This window comes from Podarcis tiliguerta, assembly GCF_965153285.1.
Source record: "Podarcis tiliguerta genome assembly, chromosome: 3".
NCBI lineage: Eukaryota > Metazoa > Chordata > Lepidosauria > Squamata > Lacertidae > Podarcis > Podarcis tiliguerta.
In genome coordinates, this window is record NC_139536.1 from 25,280,168 (window position 1) to 25,306,889 (window position 26,722).

Consider the following 26,722-nt stretch of genomic DNA (forward strand, 5'->3'; position numbering starts at 1 on the left):
TTGTTGCTTCTTCACTTCTGCTGCACCTTATCTTTTATCTATCAAATCATAACCACAATATTACCATCCAATTACTTTTCTTGCTCACAGCTCAAATCCTGCTAGCGAGTTCATCATACTATTTCTTTAAATAGTCAGAAAAAGGCATCCATCCATTTATCTTTTTTATTCCTCCCCTCTTCTTTTTCATCCCTCTAATATATCCCCCCCCCCTTTGCTTTTGCTTTTATCCTCTACTCTGGGTTAAGGAGGAAATGACGCGCAGATGAAGGGGATGAATGGTTGGTGAAGGACCCTGTGTGAGAGGCAGCGAAAGTAAGATTTCCCAGGGTGAGAGGCTGGGATAAGAAAGGGAAGCTCACAGATGAGAGCCAGGAGAGTCCACCTCTCTGTGTGTGGGTAAGAGTCCTATCAGAGAGGACTTTGCATTTTCCTTTTTTTCTACAGTGGTACCTTGAAGACGAATGCCTCGCAAGACGAAAAACTCGCAAGACGAAAGAGTTTTTTGTTTTTGAGTTGCTTCACAAGACGAATTTCCCTATGGGCTTGCTTCGCAAGACGAAAACGTCTTGTGCCTTTTTCTTAAAACCGTCAATGCATTCCTATGGGAAACCGTCAATGCACAGTGGTGCTTCGCAAGACGAAAAAACTCGCAGAACGAATTAATTTCGTCTTGCAAGGCACCACTGTATTTGTTTAGATTAGTTGGTTTTTTATTACAATGTATTCTGAAAAGTGTCCATAAAACTTTCCAAAAAAAGGAAAATTTTCAATAAAACATAAATATTAAAAAAGGAAAATTGCCAAGGGTCTTGGCAGACCACTGAATGGTTAACACCCCCCTTCCCTTTGTTTGTTTGTTCAGTTTATATGCCTCCCTTCATCCGAAGATCACAGGTTGCCTTACAGCAGAGACAGATCTAGATGACCCTCAAGGTCGCCTCCAACTCTACAACTGATGCAAAGATGCAACACAGGAACCCATCTTATACCACGATAGTGCATTTGTCCATCTAGCTAAGTATTGTGTACACTGGCTGCTCTTACCCAGCTTGGGGACGCCAGGGATTGAACTGGGAAACTTTTACATGAAAAATTCACTCCCTACCACTGACCTATGACCCTTTGCCAAAGTGATGAAATAGTGTCACATATTCTTGTTTTCCCATCTGGCCATAATTTGGTAATTCCAGAATGCCGTCCAGAATGAAACAAAGGCATAATTTTCCATTGTGTACTAGATTTATTGCACGCAACACTGTTTTCTTTTCGCTGCAGTTCATTAGTCTTTCCAAAGCACAATCCTCCTGCCTATTTCAGTCTCGGCAATGTACCACACTATCAAGCCCAGATGCACACAAGGATCACGCAGCCGTCTTTTTATTAGGTGTCCCTCGGAGAACTTGATGAGCTATATTAAGAAAACAGCCAGACGCCTTCTGATGCAACACCAGTTTATGCCCGAGTTAAAAATAAAAATGTTGAATGTTGTAACATTTCAAGTAAAAGGAGATTTTAGATTTCGGTTTTACAACAATAGGATTTCCTGTAAGTTAGAAGGCAAAATAATTACACATAGCTAAGAGATAGAATTTACTTAATATACCGTATTTTTCGCTCTATAACATGCACCTGACCATAACACACACGTAGTTTTTAGAGGAGGAAAATCCGTAGGCATGCCGCCCGTAGGCATTTCCTCCATAACACGCACAGACATTTCCCCTTACTTTCTAGGAGGAAAAAAGTGAGTGTTATGGTGCAAAAAATATGGCAATTCACTTCAAAAATGCAACAATTATATCACTGGACCAATCCATCATGAATGCTTCCAGGAAAAACTACTCTCCTTGCCTTCTTTACAAGATCCTTAAATGTAAAGGACTGAAAGGCAATGCCACACCTATCAAAAGTGGGACTCCTAGAGTGATAGCTTAAAACCCCCCCAAAAACTGAGCACAATCCTTTTCCCAAAGCAAACACTGCATTGCTTCACCTGTCAGATTTATATTTTGTTCTCCAGAAAACAAAAAGTTAACTCCATTCTAAGAGTCAGATCAGAAAGAATGCCCATGCCTCAGTTTCCAAAAACATGTCTTAAAGTGCCACCCTGTTTACTCAGCATCGTAAATCAGACTGCGGCAGTTTTGAGGGATAGGCTGCAATAAAGGAGGAATATTGTGTTTAAGGAAAGTGGCAAGAACTTTGTGAAATGGATTCCACCTCAAAACATGCTCATTCTGAAATATGTCTTGCATATTTCATGCATTACATGCAGCTTCTCCAGCATTTGGGTGAGGTTCCTGGGTGTATCAGTGCTAGCTTCCATGATGTTAAAAGGTAAAGGTAAAGGGACCTCTGACCATTAGTTCCAGTCGTGGCCAACTCTGGGGTTACGGCGCTTGTCTCATTTTATTGGCCGAGGGAGCCGGCGTACAGCTTCCAGGTCATGTGGCCAGCATGACTAAGCCGCTTCTGGTGAACTAGAGCAGCACATGGAAACGCCGTTTACCTTCCCGCTGGAGCGGTACCTATTTATCTACTTGCAGTTTTATGTGCTTTTGAACTGCTAGGTTGGCAGGAGCAGGGACCGAGCAACGGGAGCTCACCCCATCGCGGGGATTCAAACCGCCAACCTTCCAATCGGCAAGCCCAAGGCTCAGTGGTTTAGACCACAGCGCCACCCGTGTTCCTTCCATGGTGTTAGGTAGCATCTATAAAAAAGTTTCGAGGTGAGCTCTCTTCTTTTGGCTGAGATGGATTTAAATAGTGGCATAGACCACAGTTTGGACCATTGGGTAGAGTTTATTTCATATCCTATGTCACGCTCCCATGGGTCTTTAAGTAATTTCGTTGTCCCCAAAGGGGGGCAATGACAATAAAGATATTATATAATTATTATTGTTATTATTATTATTATTAATTGTGGTGAAGGAATTTGTAGTGTCTTGGAGTAATATACTGTAGATACCATTCCTTTGCTGTGTCCCTCTGCTGTCAAGAGGAGCTTTCCAAAGTTAGTCAGTGGCCTAGTGGCTGCTGCTGGGTTGTTTAAGAAGGTGGTGGATCAGCCAAGGCATCAGGGTGTCCTCTAGCTTATCTTGTTTCTCCCTTACTGGTATGAGGTTGCCATTCTTGTAGAAGTCTGTTAGGTGGTGTAGGACTTTGGTCTGCCCAATTCTTACTTGGATGCTTTGGGATGCATAGCGGAATAGTGCATTGTGAGCCAGGGTTATTAGTGAGGATGGGGACTGTTTTCCTGTTTTTCCATTTCATGCTTTAAGCATAGACTGTGTCAGGGCTTCTTCTCCCCAGAGGGAACTCACAAGAACTCATTTCCAGCACCTCTCAGCTGGGGACCATTGCCATTCTAAGAGAACGAGGGAGGTGTTCATGGTGAGTTCTGCCACCTGTTTTTCTAGAAAAATAGCACTAGACTGCCTGAACATGTTTAAGCATTGTGGAGGTTTCCATTAGTTTGTTTTGAAGATATGGGTACACTGAGGTGGGGGTGTTTCTGATTGTCTCCATGTACTGGAAACAACCTACATGTAGCTTGTTTCCCACTGGAAAACCTACATGTAATTCAACCAATTCTTCTTCACTGTGCTGACACTTGAAAGGAACTCAATATTATTAGTACAATTATTCTCAATGGCATTTGACACCTATAGAGACTATGGCTGAGATCTAAGATTAATCCAAGTGAGGGTCTGCTTGTGGAATAGGGCTTCTCCTTTCTCTCCTCTACAGCCCCTCACATATCCCACATCTGTTCTGGGGGGACCCTTTAGAGCTGATTTTGAATACTTGCAGTGAGCTAGAACATGGGTAGGCAAACTAAGGACCAGGGGCCGGATCTGGCCCAATCACCTTCTCAATCTGGCCCGCAGATGGTCTGGGAATCAGCATGGTTTTACATGAGTAGAATGTGTCCTTTTATTTAAAATACATCTCTGGGTTATTTGTGGGGCATAGGAATTTGTTCACCCCCCCCCCAATATAGTCCGGCCCCCCACAAGGTCTGAGGGACAATGGACCGGCCCACAGCTGAAAAAGTTTGCTGCCCCCTGGGCTAGAGGGAAGAGAAACCAAAAGTCTTGTGCTGTGCAGATGCACAGATGAGGAGCATCTCCATTATGTCAGAAATACTGACAAGTCATACTGCTTGTTTTCAAAATGAATGGGCACACAACTACTTTTGGACCCCAAGTTGTTCTGTTTTAGGCATTTTGAAAACAGAATCAGAATAAGTAATTATTTCTCCTAACTGCAGAAAGACAAGAACAAAGAAAAGCACCTAGATTACCAAATACAGGTCCCAAAGCAAACCACAAAAAACAATGTATTATTAATAAAATTATGGACAAGAGAAATTACTACAAGGAGGGAAATCACTACTCTTATTTTTGTAATGACAGGACTGGTCGGTACTGAAAGTATGTTTTAAACGCTCATCCAAATGTAAAATGTAAAACTTCATAATGGGCGGATTTGAAACATGGCTGGGTTTTCAATATCTACTTTAAGGGATGCTTGGTAAGTTTTGCTCTGATCAGCAGACCCCTATTCTCTAAAAATGTTTTGGACAGAGCTCCATTTAAAAAGAGATTTTCCATGTGGTATTGAGGGAAGAGAAACTCAAGCCAGCCACCTTGTATATGCATAACTAGTTTGCAGTTGTTTGGATCCTGACTATCCATTTCCTTATTTATAATGACAATTTCTTCATGCAAAAAAAGTAGTACCAAGTCCTACTGCGTATAGCATTTCAGACGCACTTGAATTGCAACTGTTTTGAAAACATGACTCAGAACTGCTTTGCAAAAAAAACAAAACAGGTAAAGCAAGCAAAAAATTGAGCATAAATCCAGAAATCTCAATTTGATGAATGTGGTGTACAAAAAAATGTATTTTATATACAAATATACATTTTACAAAGGAGACAAGGCAAGTGTACACGTTCACTGTGCAAGGCCTATTCCACAAGCACAATCTTTAAAAATAGAATTTCAAGAGCAGAGTTAAATATGTTTATTGGGTGATGTTAAGTATGTTAGACATACTTAAGAGGAGACCTATTGACATTAATGGGCATGTCTATCGACTACCAACCATTCAGATACCACTCCTAGTATTTTGGCCAGACTGTTTAATGAATATTTTTTAAAAGAAACAGGATGGACTCCAACTAGGTCATATTTAGAGTAAACCCATTGAAATGAACATGATTAGCTTAAATCCATTGATTTTAATGAGTCTACTCCAAATATGATTTAGATGGATTCACCCCACAATAATTAACATTGAGGCAAGCATTCCCCCCCCCCCCATTTTCAGGGGGGGAAATGTAATTCTCAGTAAATTTCAACTAGGAAAAAAAGAAAACAATACCTGATAATAACATTGATTTAGGTACTTCATAAATAAGCCTCACCAATGTATTATTGTTTTAAACTGTACATATATTGTTTCTGAAATGGTGGGAATTTCACAGGCGGGGGAAGCTAAGTAAGTGTAATAATGTATTCACTAATGTACACACTGACCAAGCATTCTGTGGCAAAGCAAGCATGCATACAAGTCCTGTACCCCCAAAGTCAGAATAGCTTTTTTACAGCTCTCCTTGAATATACGCTGCCAGGTTCAGAACTAACAATTCTGTTTCAGCTCACTCCACTTCTTTCAGCAGGCAGATGCAACTCAAAAGTACATTCCCCTCTGGCTTTAGGGTTAGGGTTTAGGGTCAAACTGCCCATCTAGCAAGCACCATCTATGATCAGGCACTGTGTTTTAAAGAAACCCCTAAAAGAGGCCATTCTTCCGCTTTTTGTGAGAACGGCAAACATAGATGTACTGGCAAGTTTGACAGAAATGTTTGAGCATGGCTCAAAATTAACTTATGAGAATTCTAGATTTATACTGTGATCTAAACACTTTCAATCTACTAGATGGATTAGTAATCCTAAACCTTGTACACTTGAGGTACAGATGAGGGCAGTACTCAAGAGACCATAAGAAGGTTAAGGCCAGACGTATATACACACCATAATGAACACTGTCTCAAGATGTCACAGTACATGCAAGCCAAGAATCCCCTTACAATTCCAAATGTTGCATATATTCCAGGTTACTTTTCAGGACAAAACAACACATCTGGTGGCAGACCTATGTTTTGGTACCTGTGTCGCCATTAAACATTTAAACAGTTTTGGAAGGAAGTAATGGTGGGCATGCAACAGATCCTTAGTCATTTCCTCACTTGCTATTCGTCCCCTACATAACCTTTGCCCAGCAGGAATTCTCAATGCATTAGTTCTGTAACTAGGAGAAAAGCAGCTGGGAAAGGGAATGCAGAGGAGAAGACACAAGTGTGGAATGGTTTAAACACTCCTGCCAACCTCCAAACTGGATCCTTCCTCCATCATTTCCTAGATGTTTAGTGGAGATTGATTCTGCAACCAAACATCCAGTTCTGCCTGCACCTATCTCCTGATGTTCGCAACAAACCTGTGCAAATAAACTATATGCTGAAGCAATACTGACACACTGTTGCTGTGATCCACCAGCCCTTTTATGCCAAAAGACTTGGACGTTTGAAGCAGGGTTTTGCTTTTTTAGCTTTCTTCTTTGCTCCCCGTGGCATGGAGTCTTCTGCTTGAACTGAGCTTTACTAGAGCACAGCTTCCTGCACGTACGCCCTGGAGATTCCTGGCCATTCAGAAGTTGTAAGCAACTCAAGACGTTGTAACTGGATCAGTCTGCTATAATACAGCAAAAGCATAGCAGCCTCAGGTTTCAAAGAACAATGCTCAAAATTAGTAAGTCCAGCGAAGTATTCAGAGCTATATGAGAGGACCCAACAACATAACTCTGTAACTTCCAGTTAAGATCGGTTTGGTGGTATGGATTCCAGGCGACATCACTACTGATGCTTTTGCAAACCAGTCTATGTTTATGTGGACAGATGCGGGGACAGGGGAGACTACACAGTAGTCCCCCACAAAAAGGTTTTCATGTATCAAGATTAATTACACCTGCTCGAAGCGGGTAGTGTTTCTGTGGGGAATAAGATCGTCTCTTTTTTTTCAGCAGAATGGAATTACTGGTACCACTTTCTTGGGGTGTGACTTCCACTTGCGACAAAAGATCTTTGACTTCAATGTTATCCGCCTTTTTCACTTCTGAGCCAGAACAGATTTCTTGATGGAGTTTGCATAATCCCAAAGTTGGTTGCATAGACAATGCTTTTAAGAAACCCTCTGCTTTTTCTACAAGGGATGACAGAGACTGGGGTGGGGAGAACAGAACAGGTTTTAAGTTAGTGAAAAAGGTACAAGTATGAATTGCAGTACTGCAAACTCAACAACAGTCGGATTCAAAGATTAACGCGCCCACCATGGATGCCAAAACCTTCACTGATACTGATTCACAATTTCAGCATTCCTTTACAAGGCTCAAAAGAATATTACACATCTTCTAGAGTTGCAAAAACGATTGCCTACTTTTATCTTTGACCCCATTACCTTAATAATGTATCTTAATTCCCACACTGCACTACACCATGGTCAAACAACAAGAGCACAGAGGCCCTGCTATAAAACTCTGCTCAAAACATTCAAATGTTTAAAGACAAAGGGCTTGTATCCAATGTTATTCCTACTCCAAGTAGACTCAATGACATTAATGATATCTGTTAATTTAGGCTCATTAATTTCAATGTGTCTACTTTACTGGCCAAGAGAGCCGGCGTTTGTCCGCTTCCGCAGACAGTTTTTCCGGGTCATGTGGCCAGCATGACTAAGCTGCTTCTGGCGAACCAGAGCAGCGCATGGAAACGCCGTTTACCTTCCCGCCAGAGCAGTACCTATTTATCTACTTGCACTTTGATGTGCTTTCAAAATGCTAGGTTGGCAGGAGCAGGGACTGAGCAACGGGAGCTCACCCCGTTGTGGGGATTCGAACCGCCGGCCTTCCGATCAGCAAGTCATAGGCGCTGTGGTTTAACCCACAGCGCCACCCGCGTCCCAATACATAAGAGCATACATGATTATTATTTTAGATTTAGAAGACTGAAGCTGAAAGAACATACTTTTTAATTTATTCCATGTAAAAATATAGGACTAGTGGCTTACTAATGATAGAGGGGACCCACAGGAGGACATAATTACCATGCAAATGAGCTCACTCATAAACTTACCAGGCCAGCAATGAACATGGGGACAGTAAATCCCAAGGAGCTAAGACACCTTTAGTGTCTAGCTGAAATGCTAAATGCAGCAGGGAGAACAGGGCCATTTTGGAGAACTAGAAACTACTGCAGGAAATTAATAAAATAGTCTCCCTGAAACTCAGAGAATTTTGAAGACTTCCACCTTAGCTCACTTGTGTCCAAATGAACAATCTTACCTTACCTAATAAAATGACAGATTTGTATATAATAATTAAAGAGGTCAGTCTTATTTCCTAGGTTTCTGCTTCAGCACTGTTCTATGGCAGTGCCTGAAAATAAGTATAAATGCTCCCAGCTGATTGTGTAGCTCTTGCTTCCCCTTCCAGATCTTACCTTAAACGACTCTCCAATGTCCCTGGATGCAGTTTTTGTTGAAAGCCTCAAGTCGGCCATACGAGAATCTGCAAAGAAACAAAATGATTTCATATCCTATAAAAGGGAGAGAAAATTCATTTGCCCACAACAAAGTACAAAAAAAGGATTACAAGAGCACAATTACAGGTAGTCTCCACTATTTCACATCATTTTAAAATACTTTGTTTCACTGAGAAAGCATCAAACGTTTTTAGCATGAAGGATTGGTACCAAATAGGTTTCGGCAGTGATCTTTCTACATTGGGCAGATTACCGAACAATTTAAGAGGGAAAAAATCCATGAACGTGTACAGGATGCAACTCTTGAAATTGAGCAAACTCCTATTCACTCAGCACATAAGTTAAGAAACAATGTGATATAGTGGTTCAAGAGTTGTACAGTGGTGCCTCGCAAGACGAAAAGAATCCGTTCCGTGAGTCTCTTCGTCTAGCGGTTTTTTCGTCTTGCGAAGCAAGCCCATTAGCGGATTAGCGCTATTAGCGGTTTAGCGGCTATTAGCGGCTATTAGCGGCTTAAGGGATTAGCGGATTAGCTGCTAAAAGGCTATTAGCAGCTTAGTGCCTTAGAAAAAGGGGGTGGGGAGCGAAAAAAAACCCCAGGAATCGCAAGACATTTTCGTCTTGCAAAGCAAGCCCATAGGGAAATTTGTCTTGCGAAGCACCTCCAAAACGGAAAACCCTTTCGTCTAGCGGGTTTTCCGTCTTGCGAGGCATTCTTCTTGCGGGGCACCACTGTACTAGACCAGGGAGATTTGAGTTGAGCCATGAAGTTGACTATGTATCCTTTAGCTGGTCACAGTATCTTGCCTGATTGCTGTGAGGATACAATGGACAGACAGAGAGCCTGGGCTCCTTGGATAAAGAGCTGGCTTAAAATGTAAGCTATAAAATATACTGTATATAAAAAAATGAAAGCATGCTTGTACATGGCTTTCTGTGATAAGTAACTATCATTTCCTGTTGACCAGACAGGGTAACATTACAGACTGCTCACGGTCACAAATCACAAATGACTAGCCTAAGTACAATGTGGACAGGTGGGTTGACTCAAGTTTTTATGGGTTAGTAAATTACCGTATGTGGGTTTATTTACAAGATTAGGCATAATAACAAGTTTAGGTTTGTTTGTTTGCTTGCTATTTGAAAGCCCTCTGAAAAGATTCTCTGAGTCAAGCCTTTGATATTAAACTCTCATGTTATAAATCTAGGGTGCTTACTTCCTGCCTAAAACCATACTTTCTTTGCCATAAACACAAAGCTGCTTAATCCAACTCTTGTATGACCTTTATTTATCTAGTACAACCCTACCTTTTCCTACCGGCTCATATAAGATCAGCACAAATAGCTAAGACTCACACAAATAACACAAATGGGAAGAGTTGGGGCTTGGTGCACACTTAATGTTCCCAACCCCTATAAGTTATAATTCGTGGGTTGCCATTCTGATCTTAATTTGATTTTAAGCTGTATTTTAATCAAGTGTTCAATTTTTGTGTTTTTAATGTATTGTGTGTTTTAATGTTAGCCACCCTGAGCCTGGTCCTGGCCGGCGAGGGTGTGGTATTAATAATAATAATAATAATAATAATAATAATTTATTTAAAGCTTTTAAAACTGAAAAGGGGTAAATGCTAATTGAGTTCCACTAAATGTCTACCTGTGATGCAACATAATTGTAAAGACTTCTTCACAATTATGGTTGTGGGTTTTTTCCATTACTAGAGATCATTTATAAGTGCATAATTACTACATGTACAACACTTAACAGGCACAGAGGACCTAAACTCAAAACATGTACATAGGAGAAAACTGAGTAATGCATAAAATAACTTGTGCCCCAGAGAGCATTCAATCCAAGCAACGTTTCAAATTCCCCTGTGAAGTGGCCTGTTACTACTGTGCAGGTAAAGTTAACATATGAACAAGGCAAATACAATTCTTGCAAAAGGCCCCCTCACATGATTTCACTCAGGCAGAGAGAAGTCATGCTCATGCAATCAGGTCCCTGGGGAAATAGGTATTGGTTCCTAAAGATATGAGCCAGGGCTAAGAGACTTATTTCTACTAGCAATGCAATTTATGCAAATCAGATTGCCCCATTTGCAATATTGGGTCAGCTTGCCTTTTATGTGGAAAGTGTGTTTCATCAGGAAGCCTCCTAGAGCACAGACGCATGCTTGTAAGTTCGCTGACTTGAGGTGAACAGGTGCTGGGAACTCTGATCTACAGAGGTTCCTCAGCACATGTCCGCTGAGTGTTTACAAATGCACACTTCACACTTAATGTTGTTAAACACGTTTGCTGCACAAAATGTGAATCCGCTCTGACTCATGAATACCCTTTCCCAATTCACAGAGTAATTTGCGAGAGCAGTTCTGTGAGCAAATGCTGGGCGAGGCATCCTCAAGTGGCAGAGATTGTGGTAAAGAGAAGGGGCAAGCATCACAAAACAACCCCCAAAATACAGCCATCGGCTGCAGCCCAGGACACTAAGCAACAACATTTGCATTGTCAACTGGTAGACAAATGGATTTCGTGCAAACCCCTCAAGAGGGCAAATCTTTGCAGTTTTCTTTGGGGGCAAATGTAAGCCTGTGCACTTGATGTTTTTTAGATAACAGCTGTTCAACAGAAATCAAGACGATTGCCATAATTGCAACAGGCTCTTTTCTTAAAGGCCCTCAGCTGCGTTTTGTGGATCTGGTGCATTATTGTGATGAATCTTGCCCTTTCAACAGGGTGAACCATTTCTCTGAATCCATGAACAGGCTCATGAAAAGAAAATATTCGTGCCTCAAGACTCCCCATGCGATTTGGCCGTTTCCCAGCTAGCTAGGGGACTGCACAGCTCGCTCAGCTGACCTCAGCAAAAGCAAAAGCATGCAAGAAGTTCCAGCTCAGCCCTAGTTTTCACTTTGTGAAGTTGCAACTACATGCTTTCCTGTCAACAGAAACCTAGCAAGTGAAAAAAAGCTAAGCCAGAAACAAAGAAGTGGAAATCCCACCTGCTGCAAAACAAGAACTTTCACTGTTGGGTCAAACTCAGTAAGAAATAAGAAATTATAAGAAATGTGATGATTACGTTAAAAGCAGTAAAAAAAAGTTGATATTGTTGTAATAATAAAATGAAAATGAAATTAGCTAGAAATGACTCCTTAAGTACTTTCCCATACATTAAAAGTGCAAACACACAAAGAATTGACACAAAGGTGACACTTCACTCAAGAAAGAATACTAGGAGTAGGACATTTATAAAGACAGTCTGCAGTCCACTAGCAGTGGAGAAGGCAGACAGGACATAATCTATGTGGGACTTAATTAATTTATGAATTAATTAATGAAGGATTAACATCGGAATGGTTTATTGACTAACTAAGAAATGCAATGTGATATTAGACGATCAGCACTTCGTGAAATTCAAAGCATGGGAAGTCACCCAAAGATATATAATTTGGCATTTATATTTGGCTTTTTTGATTGTACTGCAATTTGGAATGTTTTAATGTGGTTTTTATTGGATTATAAAAATGGAAAACTTAATAAATATTATTTTAAAAAATAATAATTTATGTAGGAATAAAAGCGTTCGCCTGTGATCCCTTGCTCAAAGGTACAATGGTTTTCCAATAAGGAGCCTTGATAGGACAATACAACGTAGTGACCTTGTGGGCAAGTGTGCCACAATTCCCCCACAAGTTCTGAGCCAGAAAACAGCAACAGTTACTGGAGTTTGACGGACTGGCTCCATGTGTCTGGGAGGTTGCCACAGAGTTGGAGTGGCCTATTAGGTCAGCTCACATTTTCTGATAGTCCTCTGTGAATTGGGCAGGAGGGCCAGGATTGCATGGTTTTTGCACCCCATAATTTATGTGGGAGAATTGATGATGATGATGATGATGATGATGATAATAGTTTATTATTTGTACCCCGCCCATCTGGCTGGGTTTCCCCAGCCACTCTGGGTGGCTTCCAACGAAGATAGAAAATACATTAAAATGTCACACATTAAAAACTTCCCTGAACATGGCTGCCTTCAGATATCTTCTAAATCTCTTTACAATCCTGCCAATGATCTTCATACCTTTGCTCTAGATACAGCAGCTTCAGCTGTCTTATTGAACACCTGCATGACACCACTACTCTTACCACCTTCAAACCCTTCATCTGAAACATACACCCATTCTTCATCCATTTACCCCTGCCTCTATCTCCATTATTTTTCTCTGTCCCTCCTGCTCCTCAATAAGCTACTCCTGTACTCCTCAAGGCATGTTGTACGTTACAAACTCCAGCTCACCCACAAGCCCCTTGAGTGAACTTATACACCTTTAGGCGCCAGGCAAAAACATTCCTTTTTAACCAGGCCTTTGGTTGATTTTAAGGGACGTGGGTGGCGCTGTTGTCAGGTAGTTGTTTATCTCTTTACAATCCTGCCAATGATCTTCATACCTTTGCTCTAGATACAGCAGCTTCAGCTGTCTTATTGAACACCTGCATGACACCACTACTCTTACCACCTTCAAACCCTTCATCTGAAACATACACCCATTCTTCATCCATTTACCCCTGCCTCTATCTCCATTATTTTTCTCTGTCCCTCCTGCTCCTCAATAAGCTACTCCTGTACTCCTCAAGGCATGTTGTACGTTACAAACTCCAGCTCACCCACAAGCCCCTTGAGTGAACTTATACACCTTTAGGCGCCAGGCAAAAACATTCCTTTTTAACCAGGCCTTTGGTTGATTTTAAGGGACGTGGGTGGCGCTGTGGGTAAAAGCCTCAGTGCCTAGGTCTTGCCGATCGTATGGTCGGTGGTTCGAATCCCCGCGGCGGGGTGCGCTCTCGTCGTTCGGTCTCTGCACCTGCCAACCTAGCAGTTCGAAAGCACCTCCGGGTGCAAGTAGATAAATAGGGACCGCTTACCAGCGGGAAGGTAAACGGCATTCCGTGTGCTGCGCTGGCTCACCAGATGCAGCTTGTCACGCTGGCCACGTGACCCGGAAGTGTCTGCGGACAGCGCTGGCCCCCCGGCCTCTTGAGTGAGATGAGCGCACAACCCTAGAGTCTGGCAAGACTGGCCCGTACGGGCAGGGGTACCTTTACCTTTACCTTGGTTGATTTTATTGACATCCTATGCCCTTTTAAAATGTGGGTTTCTTCGGGGGGGGCGAGGTAGTGGGTTGTTGTTTTTATTTTGATTATGTATTTTGTGGTTTTATATTTTGATTTTATTCTGCGAACCGCCCTGAGACCTCCAGGTATAGGGCGGTATGTAAATTAAATTAAATTTTAAAAATTCCTTCTTCTCCTCAGTTTTCAATCTGGAAAAGTGGGACCAATAATAGCAGGAGCTGCAGCAAGCTAGAGCAGCAGTGGGCAGACTTCAGGCTTACAAGATCTACTTGGTATTTTACTAGCACCCCAAGATCCACATGCTTGAAGCTGGAGCAAGATTGAACAATGTAGAGCAAAACAATTTGTTGTCAGTACCAGAACTGAATAAATCTCCCACTGCTTCCAGACAGAAATCCACTCCTTGTTATCTCAAGCTTTCTTCATTTTAGCAATATATAACTTAGGGTAGCAGCAGCAGAGTGTTCAAGGGATCATTTTGTTGCTACTATTGTTAAACAGTTGGGTGCTGGACATTCTTGCCCATCACTGCAGAGACTGGAGTACCTGTCTATCTCGGCTAGAAACTGGAGTACAAGTTTATTACAAACAACTAAAGGTTGTGAACCTCTCAGAGGCATCCGCCTGGCCTCTTTTGAACACAGAGAACTGCATCATCTGAACTGATCTAGCCCAACAGTTCCTATATGATATAATACGCTGGAGAGATTGTTACTTGACAGTATATTAAAGGTGCTTGGTATTTAGTAACAGAAATACGTTCAGGGCTTTCAAAGCACAGGGAAATGAAAAAAGGAAATGAGAGGTAGTGAGTAATCTAAATATCTTTGGTTTCTGGCCACCAGTTACTAAACAGGGATGCATGAACATCCCAGAAACTATGCAAATAAACACTTTGAACACAGTGCATAATTCTGTATGATATTTTTTGTTAGTAATTTGTATTTCTGCTCTGCTAAGACACAAAGTTAAGAAGCACTCACTGCTGGGCACTGTCTGTGATGTGCAAAAAAGGACTCAAGCTTGTTACTAAAACATATTTATAGTTCTTTTCATTTTTGAAAGTTATTTACAATTCTTCTAAATACTCATCCTTACAATACTTTGCAAGTTAAATAATTAATATTGACTTTTTACTGGTGAGAGACAAAGAGTCTTGCCTCAAATCACCCAGTGAGTCCACAGGATTAATGCAGATTGTACGCAACCTCTGGAAACATGTGCAACTTGCTAGCACAAATGCACCCAAAGCCAGATATGGGGGTGGGGGGTGGGGATCCTTTGCTGCACAGGAAGCAGAAGCTCCTCTAAGCCAGAAAAAAATGTCACCAGAACTCAACCCAAATTTGATGGGGAAGAAACTTTATATTTGTCTAAATCAGAGGTTCTCAAAGGGCAGAGGATGGCAAGGGTGGCGAGAAGATTCAAGGACAATCAAAGAAACATTTAAACATTTCAGTGCAGTATGCATACACAACCAGAAGCAGTATCTATGCCTTTATTCAACAGCATTGGCTATTCTTCTACAGTTCTCCATGACTTATTTTTGTGAACAAGGATTTTCAAATCTGACAAATATGAAAGATCAGAAAAGAGAAAGGCTTCTTTGTGTTGATGAGGAGATGAGAGTGAGTTTGTCTCAAATTAGACCTAATCTAAATGAGATTACCCGGAAAAAAACAGCTCAAGCCTCTCATGGAGTTTGTGTACATACTTAAGGTACATATGTAATAAGCTTGTTTATAATTATATATTGGGAATGATTCATGTTCTTATGTAGCTATATTGTTCTATACTTTCTGGATGCCCCATGATCATGTTATAATGTAATCGTGTTCTATGCTACAAATCAAGCACTGCTAGGAGTTGTTTCTTTTTGTTTTCCAATGCTTTTCTTATCAATAAAAAAAAATGGTGTGGGGCGAGCAATTTTTTATTCTCTGGCCAGAGAAAAAAGTTTGAGAACCCCTGGTCTAAATTAAGGACGTGTTTAACAAAGTGTTAATGATCACATGCTGGGGTGTCAGAATTCACACCGTCTACTAACTAGAATTCACACACAATCTACTAACCAAGGAGATAGATTGTAGCTCAGTGGTACCACAATACTTTGCATACAATATCCGGACATCCCAGACTCAATGCTGAGAATCCCAGAACAAGTAGCAGGTGATGAGAAAGACCTCTGCCAAAGATTCTGGACAGTTGCCGTCAGTAAGTGGACCAAGTAAGTGGGCAAAGAATTTGGCCTGGCATAAGGCAGAGACTGCTATGCTCCTAGCCTGCGTTCCTGTTTAGTGCCCCACTTGAAGAGTTTTGAAATGAAAAGCCGTGCCTCTGAAGAACGGAACACGGGCTAGAAAAAAAGGGGCAGAATGACTGCACTGGAACAGTAGTCAAAATGCTCCAAAATGTCAATGGCTTGAAGAGCTGCAGCCAAATTGCTGACTGGGGCTGGTTTTAGGTGTCGTACAACTCCCTTGTTACAATTGCTCCACTGGATACCAGTGTGTTTCTGGGCACAATTCAAAGTTGGTGTCCAGAAAGGGCTGGTGCTATGATGTTTTTATTGAATGATCTATATGTCATATATCTATATCTACATATCCATGTCCATCTATCCATCCATCTATCTATCATTCATCTATCTATCTATCTATCTATCTACACACACACAGATACACACACACACACTCTATATATACATACATACACACACACACACACACATATATATATATATATATGTATGTATGTATGTATTCTATTATTGTTTAATTGTTTTTTTAATGATTGCTTTTTATCTATGTTTTGACCTGTTTCTATTTTAGCTATAAGCTGCCTTGAGTCCCTATCAAGGAAAAAGGTGGGATATAAATAAATATTATTATAATACTAACAACAATTACCACAGACTCTAAGGAGCTTAGCACAGTAAAAACCACAAAGAGATGGTTTCCCAAACATTTAAATAAATTAAAGTATTTCAACAAAGCCACTACTGCCCACAGAGAATAAACAAGAAGCTTTAGTGACTTAACGTATTTATTATGGTGTTAGCTTTCATGGACTAGAGTCCAAGTCAGGTGTACCAGCTAAACTGGCAGGTACACACACACACACACACACACACACGAAGAGAAAAAAATAAACCCCTACAGCTGTGTGTGTATATATGCCTGCCAGTTTAGGATAACACTTCTTGCATCCAATGATATGGACTCTAGTCCATGAAGCTTATGCCTTAATAAATGTGCTATCTGCACTGTTTTTTCAGCAATAGATTAACATGGCTATCTGGAAAAGAGTGAACAGAGCAGTAAGTGTTTTAAATTGTAACTGTTGAGAATATGAAAAAGTGCAGCATTTTATTTTTATTTTTGCAATGGTGACATTTTCAGGCTAGCATTAAACGATAATTTCATCATTTCAAACCATTACCTTGAGAAGGTTCTGCTTTTATCTCTTGATGATTCGCAAGAGGTCGATAGCAGCCCTGTATGAACAAATATATTATTTAAAACCTTCATCGCTAAGTATTTGGCTTGCTTTGAGTTTTATTAAGCTTACAACAGGATATCATTCACAACGGAGAGTGTCTGATTCTTATGTATGGAAAACGGAGAATTGAATTCATTCTGATAGGCATGCAGTAGGATTATCCAGTAGCATCCAGCATTCTTGTTCCAGTACAAAGAACTACCAAAAGCAGTTCCATTTTCCTCATTTATGTAGACTGCCTAAATACAGTGATACCTCTGGTTACGTACTTAATTCGTTCCGGGGGTCCATTCTTAACCTGAAACTGTTCTTAACCTGAAGCACCACTTTAGCTAATGGGGCCTCCCACTGCCGCCGTAGCACGATTTCTGTTCTCATCCTGAAGCAAAGTTCTTAACCCGAGGTACTATTTCTGGGTTAGCGGAGTCTGTAACCTGAAGCGTATGTAACCTGAAGCGTATGCAACCCGAGGTACCACTGTACTGCCATGATAATACACTTGAAATTTTAACCTGAGCTATCAAACAATTGCATTTTCAAATTCTAATGCAATTTAGAAGAATGACCAAACACTGCCCTCTGCTGTTAGGCTCTGGAAGTGGCACAAAAAACTAAGTGAATGTAAGAGCAGCCTGCTGAAACAGACCAAAAAGTCCTTATAGTCCAGCATCCTGTTCTCACAGTGGCCAATCAGATGCCAGACAGAAGCCCATAAGCAGGACCTAAGAGCACGGTCATTTTCCCCACTTGTGTTTCTTGGCAAGTGGTATTCATTCAGCGGCATTCTGCCTCCAACAGTGGAAGGTGAATATCATAACTAGTAACCACTGACAGCTTCACTGTATGCCACCTCCTTCTCTCTTAAAATCAAAATCAAAGAACCAGTGCAGGCATCTTTTCTGTCCCACAGATCACTTCTTGGTCACCAAGATTTGATGACCCAGTTGTGCATTATCTCATACAAACTGTTTGTGCTTACAGTATAGCAGTATGATTACGAGCCTGGTGTAAGAGGCACACAGAATCTGAGCTTACAACACGTGCTGATAAAATAAAATAAAAAATACAGGGTGGAAACGGGGAAAGCTTTTCTTTACTGAAAAGTAGCTTGCACACAGCTGGCATCTGAGAGGTTAAAATAGTTGCAGCAGGGAAACAGTAAGGAACAGAAGACACAGTGCAACTAGGATCTATCTATTCATTATTAGGTCCATCTGGTAAACTTAAATTTGATGGCATTTCACTAGATACATTCTTGAGAGCAACATTTAGCCAAATATGCTCACCAGTGGAAAAACTGCAGGATGGGTGCAAGGAGCAGAATCAGATACTGTGATAGTTTATAACTCAACAATACCTTCAATTTAAGGATTCGACTCAGCACTCAATGGCAAAGTTGGAACTAATGTTTATACACTCTGCACTTTTAAAAATTAGACTCAGGATAGAAGGACTGATGTGCCCCAAGAAGATGCAGAGAAAGAGAAATTAATTGCAACCATATCCTGGACATGCTAAACCATATGCGCACTACAAAAAGAAGTGTCACTTCACACTTGAGATCAGTAGAACATTTCCCCCCAAGAAGCATTTAACATATTCTGGTGGTACAAAAATAAACTTGCATTGAAAAACCAGTTTTAAAGGTATTATTCTAAAATACATTTGTAGGGCAAGTGTGCACTCAGCACAAACTTCATCAATCCTCACAGCAATTGTTGGCATAATCTCCCTAACTGGAGTACAGTGAAATTAAGGGAGAGGAATTCATGTAGTCTAAAAGCTAGAATTTACATTTTCTTTCTAACATTCAAAAGTATCTGCTGGCCTACTCATAAGCAACAGATGAACAACATTCTTCTTTTGAAATGCATCAAGTGAACTAAGAATTAAGGATACTCACCAATAACTCTTGCTTTCTTTTAAGTGCTTGGACCACATGCACTTGAATTTTTCTGGGATACTGATTGCGTTTGGAAGCCACCTCCACTATTAACTCATCAAGCTGATCTTCAAGGAGTTTGATATCCGTATCTAATTCACAAGACAGATATGAATATATGGTATGTAAAATTATTTGGACAATCTATGTGAAAGTCTTGTTTGCAATATCTCTGCAAAAAATGTTTCCTCTTCCAAGCGCAGTGGTCTTAAAGATTCCCCAAGGAGCTTTGAGAAATGCATGGCTAAGGTATCACCCCACCCCATTCCCTGAGAAACACAAGGTTATCTTCAGTTACCGTAAGAACTAAAAATTGAAAGATACAGTGGTACCTTGGTTTAAGAACAGCTTAGTTTATGAACAACTTGGATTAAGAACGCAGCAAACCCGGAAGTAGGTGTTTTGGTTTGTGAACTTTGCCTTGGAAACAGAACATGTTGAGTGTGTTCCATTTGGAAATTGAGTCCCCCATTGCTATAGGAAACCATGCCTTGGTTTAAGAATGCTTTGGTTTAGGAACGGACTTCCGGAACGGATTAAGTTCGTAAACCAAGGTACCACTGTACTTGACTCCATCTTGATCAGGGATATGTGGAACTATGAATCACAGAGTTGGAAGGGATGCAGGTCAAACCGTCCAACTACTTGCTCAATGCAGGAGGCATCCCTGAGAGTTGGATCTTTAGCCTCAGCTCAGATACCTCCAGAGTAGGATAGTCCATCACCTCTCAAGGTGGCCTGTTCCACTGTTGAACAGCTTTTGAACACTGCTGAGCTACTCTGAGAAAGGTTCTACTAATGAGCAGCAGAAATCTGCTTCCCTAAAATTTCCATCTATTGGTTCTAGTCCTGCGCCTTGGAGCAAAGATGCAATTCTGCTCCATCTAAAGAACATCAAAAGAGCCTGCTGGATTAGCCCAATGGTCCATTTAGTCCAGCATGCTATTCTCACACTGGCTCACCAGATGCCTGTGGAAAGCACACAAGCTGGACCTGAACACAAGAACACCCTTCCCTCCTGCTGCTTTCAGCAACTGGTATTCAGAATCATTACTACCTCCATCTGTGGCGGCAGAGCATAGCCTTTTGTATGACAACTTGTCAAATGTTTGAAAGACTGCTGTCATGCGTGTCTCCTCTGCACCCCTTCATCTTCTCCTCTTCAGGCTAAACATAATGAATCATTTCAACTGCTCCTCATAAGGATTTGGTTTGGTTTCCAGATCCTTCACCATCTTGATTTCCCTCCACAGAGAACACTCCAAATGGTCAATGCCCTCCTTGAAACTGTGGTACCCAGAACTAGAAACAGGACTCTAGGTTTGATCTGATCAGCACATTTTAAAGCAGAGAAGGACCAGAGAAGATGGATACACCAAGTTGTAGAACTGGGCAACTTTAGGTACAATTAAAGTTGCAGTTCACAACTACCGCAATGCTGTAACTGCTAATTGGGGTGGTGAGGGAACTGGAACAGAAGGCTATCTACCTCATCTGACTAGAAAACAACAGCTCCAAAAGGGAGATGCCATCAAAGTATGTTGCATTAAAAAAACCACACACACCTAGTGACAGCAAAGTTTTTAGCCATAGTTATTTCTTGTTCCCAACAGGTGGTAGCAGGTTCATAGCAACGAGTGATTAAATTAAGACAGCAAAACCTTTAGCCGTACTTCCATTCTAAAAACCAGGCATCTGATTTAGAAGATTTACTCAAAAATTAAAATTATTTGCAAAATTACTGCCTAAAGAAATGGCTAACAGACCAGCTTCTAGGTAAGGAAGATGCGTAAAGCACAAAGAGAATTTATTATTATATAAGCCAAAATCTACTTCCTCTAGTTCACAAACATGTGGCACAATAAGCTTGTTCGTCTTTTAGATGCCACAAGACTTTTTGTTGATTTTGCTGCAAAAGACTAACATGGCTATCCCTCTTAAATAGAGGTACCGCTACTGCCAAGGATGTATTTTGAGCATCCTCTGCTGGACAAACATGGTAACACCAAAAAAAGAAAAGAAAAGAAAAGAAAAGAAAATCCTGGGAAAAGGAAGTTTTTTGGGGGGGGGGGTTTAGCCCTACAAATAGTCCAAATATAGTAATAACAAAACTTGACAATATTTTTGAAAACCACAAACTACTTCTTCTTCTTCTTCTTCACATTGTATTGTACAATTGGTGATAAAAGAATATCAAAAGATTCATCAATTGCACACAAAAAATTAATGCAACTTCCCTTCAGATGTTCCTATTGCTTCAGGTACACTTAAAAATTAGAAAAAGTTATTTTTGAAGTGTGACAGCTTACACATATCCTTTCGCCTCACCTAAAAATATGGTTCCCAACCACTGTTAGAAACTCAAGATATTTAAGCTAGGTGCCAAATGGCACCTTAAACCTGGGTTGCAGCTGCCACACCAAAATGTCTATTCACCAGGGTATATTAAAAGGCACCTGCAGATGCCCTCTGTTCATACATTTGTTAGGGTTCATAGGCAGAAGACTAAAACATAAATAAGTCAGCACAGAAATAAGAAAAATATATTCAAAAGTTCACATACCATTTTGAGGATCATCTGATGACTCCTGCCATGGGAGTCCGTTAACAGTAATATTCTCTTGTACAGCTGTTTCGAAGTTCTGTAGAAAAGGTATACATCAGAACTCTTAAAAATGCTAATTAATCTACTGATGCAATATAACGCTCAATAAACTACCTCATACTGTCATCTTTTTTTCTACTTCTGTGTAGCATGAAATAGCCAGCTATGGAGAAAAGGTGGCTCACATCACTCTGGAGACAGAGGCTGTGATGGACATACCTTGGGTCTGCCTCCTGGTGACCCAACAACCAGTGGGAGATGGCTAGTAGTTCAGCCACTCAGAAGAAAGTGTGTGAAATAGATGCTTACACTTAACAGTCAGAAAGGGACAGGGACCTGGGTTTCACGTTAGGGACTTTCTGTTTTGGCAGGCAGAAGGAATCTCTGGTTATTTGAGTGGTCTTTGGCAGGCAGAAGGAATATCTGGTTACTTGAGTGTCAGTGGAAACAGATAAAGATTATCTGTGGGCACACAAAGATCTACCTGATGGGAAGATTTGGACTATAGGAAAAGCAGGAAGTGTTTTATGTATAATGTAAAATTCTAGAAATGTATGTATGTATGAATGAATGTATGTATAATGTAAAATTCTAGAAAGAATTTCTCTGCCCAGTTACAGGATGGAAGTGTTAAGATAGTTATTAACCATCTCTATTGAGAGTGTCTATTTGAAACAAAGTATTGTGCCTTGCAAAAGTAACCACTAAACTATAACCTCTTTATGTGTAGACAAATAAACTTCCTGTTTTGTTTCAAAAGTGCCTCATTCTTTCTTAGTTCTTCTGGGCAAGGACTGAGTGGTCACAGAGTCCCTTCACAAGCATGCTTCCACAAACAGTTAATTCAAAGTCTCTGCTGTGGGACTACAGAGAGGGATTTAACAACAACAAAACATACATAAATAGCAGGCATGTTATCCAGCACCCATCCTAAGTGAGGATTTCTGTCACAGAGACCCCCCCCCCCCAATAATAGGCCAACCGTGCCATAGGAAAAGGCCTTCATAAACAGATAAGGCTGAACAGAGAATATATTTCACATCCTTTTTACAACCAATTCATGCAGACTCAGAAGAATGACCCAAAACATTTTGGAGCCACAATGCAAACAGTGCCCTTATGTTGGAATTTGCTGCCAAGGAGTGTGGTGGAGTCTCCTTCTTTGGAGGTCTTTAAGCAGAGGCTTGACAACCATATGTCAGGAGTGCTCTGATGGTGTTTCCTGCTTGGCAGGGGGTTGGACTCGATGGCCCTTGTGGTCTATTCCAACACTATTGTCAGAGCTGGCTCCTGGTCCCAGCTCACAAAGGACCAACGCTAGCCAGTAGTAAAGTATCAAAGTCTTTATTGAAGAATAGTTTCCATTTCCAAGCCTCAGCGTCCCAGCTCTACGTCTAGAGTCTAGACCGGCGAAGCTCCGTCTGAATCTCCGCCCCCTGTACACCAGTTTAAGACTCTAGCCTTACTCCACCTCTTCCGTCTCTCCTTTCTCCTCTGGGTCCTGCTACCCCCCGGGGTTCCTTCCTTCCTGGACTCTTCCGACGCAGACGTTGACCCCCCTGAGTCCTCCCTCTCTCTTCGTCGGGCTTTAGGACCTGGCTCCCTATCCGGGCTGCCAACAGTGCCGCCCTCCTGTACATTTGAACTTGGCGCGCGCGCGCAGCCTTCAACCTTCCTCTGGACCGTTTCCTCGCTCCCCGACGGAGGCGTGGTCAATCCTCCCTCGTGTTCTCCCGCTGGCAGCGCGCTGCCTGATCCCGATGCCTGGGACTCCTCCCCCCTTCTGCTCTCTGGTGTGGACGCTGGTCCAGATTTCCAGCTGCTGTTCTCTGAGTCCCCTCTGGCCCCTTCTTCCTGGGGTGTACCCCTTGCCCTGACCATGGGAGCCCCTTTCTGTGAATCATCCGATTCACTGGAAAGACTCAGAGACCTCGGATCGCTGTCGTCGCTGACATTTCCTTCGGACTCCTCCCCTTCGCTCTCCATTTCCTCCCTCTCCTGTGCCTCTGCTCCTGAACCCCTGACAACTATGATTCTATGTTGGTAAGGAAAAAATATTAGGGAAACAACAGAGAGAAGTGGAGACAGAAGTAAACACAGACAAAATATGTGACTATTTCAGCTGAAGTAACATTTGGATTGTTGCATCCAAACTTGGGAAACTGTTGTTTGTTTAAAGCTGAAGCTAGATGGGGGTTGTTAGAAAACACTTCCTTTTAATCTTCACAAAACATTCTGTGAAAAGCAAAAGGCAGTATTTCTCCCAGCTGTGAAAAGACACAGTGCCCTGTGTGTGTGTGTGTGTGTGTGTGTGTGTGCGAGAGAGAGAGAGAGAGAGGTGTATGTTTGTATGTGTGAGACTGCGTGTGCTATATGTATGGTCTATATATGGGGAGGGGGACCATTCCCCTGCTTTTTCAAATTAAACTATAATTTATTTTAAACTATGGTATAAAGTTACAGTACAGGCAAATCATGCTACTATTACTGAGGCTCAGCACATATACCATGCCTAGGCAATTTTTAACCACCAGGCCAAATGCTTCCCCTCCCCACAAAAAAAGCTTGATAAGCTTATGCTTTTCCTGCCTTTCTCAGGTTACAAAAACAAGGAAGCCAAGGCAGGAATGATCCTCATCTCCATGCAAAGGTAATGTTCAGCTCCATTTTTAAGGCACAAGGTAGTCTGCATCATTTCTGGTTTAACATTCTATTTTAAACTTTTTTTTTAGACTATAACATACTTCAGTTCACTCTGAAGAGAAATAATACAACCCTATAATATGGCGATAGTACTGGCCTAGTCAATACGTCTTCTGCAAGAATCACAAAGGCTGCACTCCTAAAGTAACTTACCAAGCCAGGGTTAAGCCTCATTTAACACAATTGGACTTCCAAATAAACATGTATACTTTCACTGTAATACACTGTATGTGAACAACCTTAAACATTTAGAAAAAGCCATTTTTAATAGAATTATCCAATAGCCATCTATAATATCACTATTTTAACCAGATCCTGGAAGCATGAAAATTTACAGGGGCTGTTTTCCCTAGCACTGAAAGAAGGACTCAGGAAACTTTAGCCACTGCATTATAACTTCATTCATTTCCAGAATTAATGTTATATATTGGGTTAACCTTAAAAGGCCACCTTCACCCATATGAGCCTTCTAGTGCCTTATGATCAGCATCAAAGGTCCTGGTGTTTGACCTGTTTGCCCCAGAAATCTATTTGACAGGTACCAAGGACAGCACCTCAGTCCCTTCTCAGTTGCAGCACCCTACCTGTGGAATATCCTCCCTGGGGAGGTCTGATGGGCTCCCTTTCTTGAGAACCTTGTTATTCAAACAAGCATTTTCTGTATATTTTCCAGTTTCATCCATGTTCATATTGTTTCAATACTACTGGTTGTTTCTTGTCAAAATTATGTATTTAAATATATATACACGTATCTACTTCCCTCCCTATCTATATCTTCGGCTGACTTTACAGAAAAGTGTGGGGAAATGAACCAAAAACAAATAAATAGATTCTTTAAAAAAAGGCAAAAAACCTGTAATGCCATATTAAAGATACAAGAACCTAGTCAGGAATTATTGCAAATACAAAGATAAATCCAACTCCTTTGTTAGTCTTGTTAGGAGTATGGGTGAATCAAATCAACATCAGGAGATAATGACGTTTTTGTTGGTCGCTGCTCATTTAGAAATTGCTAAATGCTGGTGTTCTGCAGCAGGCCTGTCAATAAATTCCTGGTACTCGCAGGTATGGTCTTGCCAGAGACAAGATGAATCCTCTATACTTTTACACCTGGCATCCTTTCATCTCCTTATGAGATGAGAAACAAGAAATCAAGACAACCTCCTCAGACCAGGGCTTTTTTTCCAGCCAGAACTCACTGGAACTCAGTTCCGGCACCTCTCAGGTGGGCACCATTGCCATTATAGGAGAACAAGGGAGGCGTTCATGGCGAGTTCCAGCACCTCTTTTTCTAGAAAAACAGCACTACCTCAGAGGAAACATCTGGAGAGACTTGTTGGATGGGAGCCTTAAGATGCATCTAAGTCATGGTTCTAATTTTAAGCTGCTGACATGCTTCCCCTGTTCCCACCTCAAAAAATGACAAGGCTAGCTGCTGTTGTGGTTTACTGCATTTAAAATTATATTTAAGGAAACGGCTGGAGCTGTGATGTTTGTATTGCAACGATCTGTTTCTCTTTTATCTTAAAGCCGCCTTGACCCCCTGTCAGGATGAAAAGGCATAATAAATAATAATAATATTACTTTATTATATATGGAAAAGTAATAAGTTTTTTAAAAAGAAATTAGTGCACCAAACTTCTCAGCACCACAGAACAAGGCTCCACAAGCAATGCAATGACATGCAATTTGCCATAGCTGTCAACTTTCCCCTTTTCTTGCGAGGAATCCTATTCGGAATAAGGGAATTTCCCTTAAAAAAAGCGAAACGTTGACAGCTATGATGCAATGGAGATAAATGATTTTGGATCTGACACGCCTTAGAAACTGGGCAACCGGCGCTGCCGGAAACCAGGAAAGCTGCGGTTGTTGAGGGGCGTCGTGTGGGCCTCCCCCTTCCCAGCCGCCCCTTCAGCTCGGCCGCCCTTACCCAGATCGCTTCCCCCACGGCCTGCTCCAAGCTCTCAGCCTCCACCGGCTGGCCCTCCCCGAGCTTCCGCACGAAAGGCTGGCAGTAGTCCAACAACTCGGCCGTCTGGCGCCGCGAGCAGCACCGCACCCGGCAGTCCCGAGGGGAAGCAGCAGCAGCAGCCGGCGGCGGCGGCGGCGCCTCCTCCATCTCGGCCTGCCTTTTTCCCGCTCTCTCGGAGAAGCCGTTCGTTGACTTTTTTTTAATCTCCCTCCCTCACCCGGAAGCAGTGCTAAGCCGAGCCGTATTGAAAGGCTGTGC

General features: G+C 41.6%; 1 protein-coding gene across 1 annotated transcript; it reads right to left on the reverse strand.

Moving 5' to 3' along the window:
* Window positions 1-4,892: 4,892 nt before the first annotated feature.
* Window positions 4,893-26,712, reverse strand: NSL1 (NSL1 component of MIS12 kinetochore complex). Its single transcript, XM_083433169.1, has 6 exons — window positions 26,423-26,712; window positions 21,748-21,826; window positions 19,146-19,276; window positions 17,183-17,237; window positions 8,567-8,634; window positions 4,893-7,290 (listed from the first exon to the last, which is right to left on the reverse strand). Exons 1-6 carry the CDS (start codon window positions 26,609-26,611, stop codon window positions 7,015-7,017), a joined length of 798 nt encoding a protein of 265 aa, XP_083289295.1. The 5' UTR covers window positions 26,612-26,712; the 3' UTR covers window positions 4,893-7,014.
* Window positions 26,713-26,722: the final 10 nt, after the last annotated feature.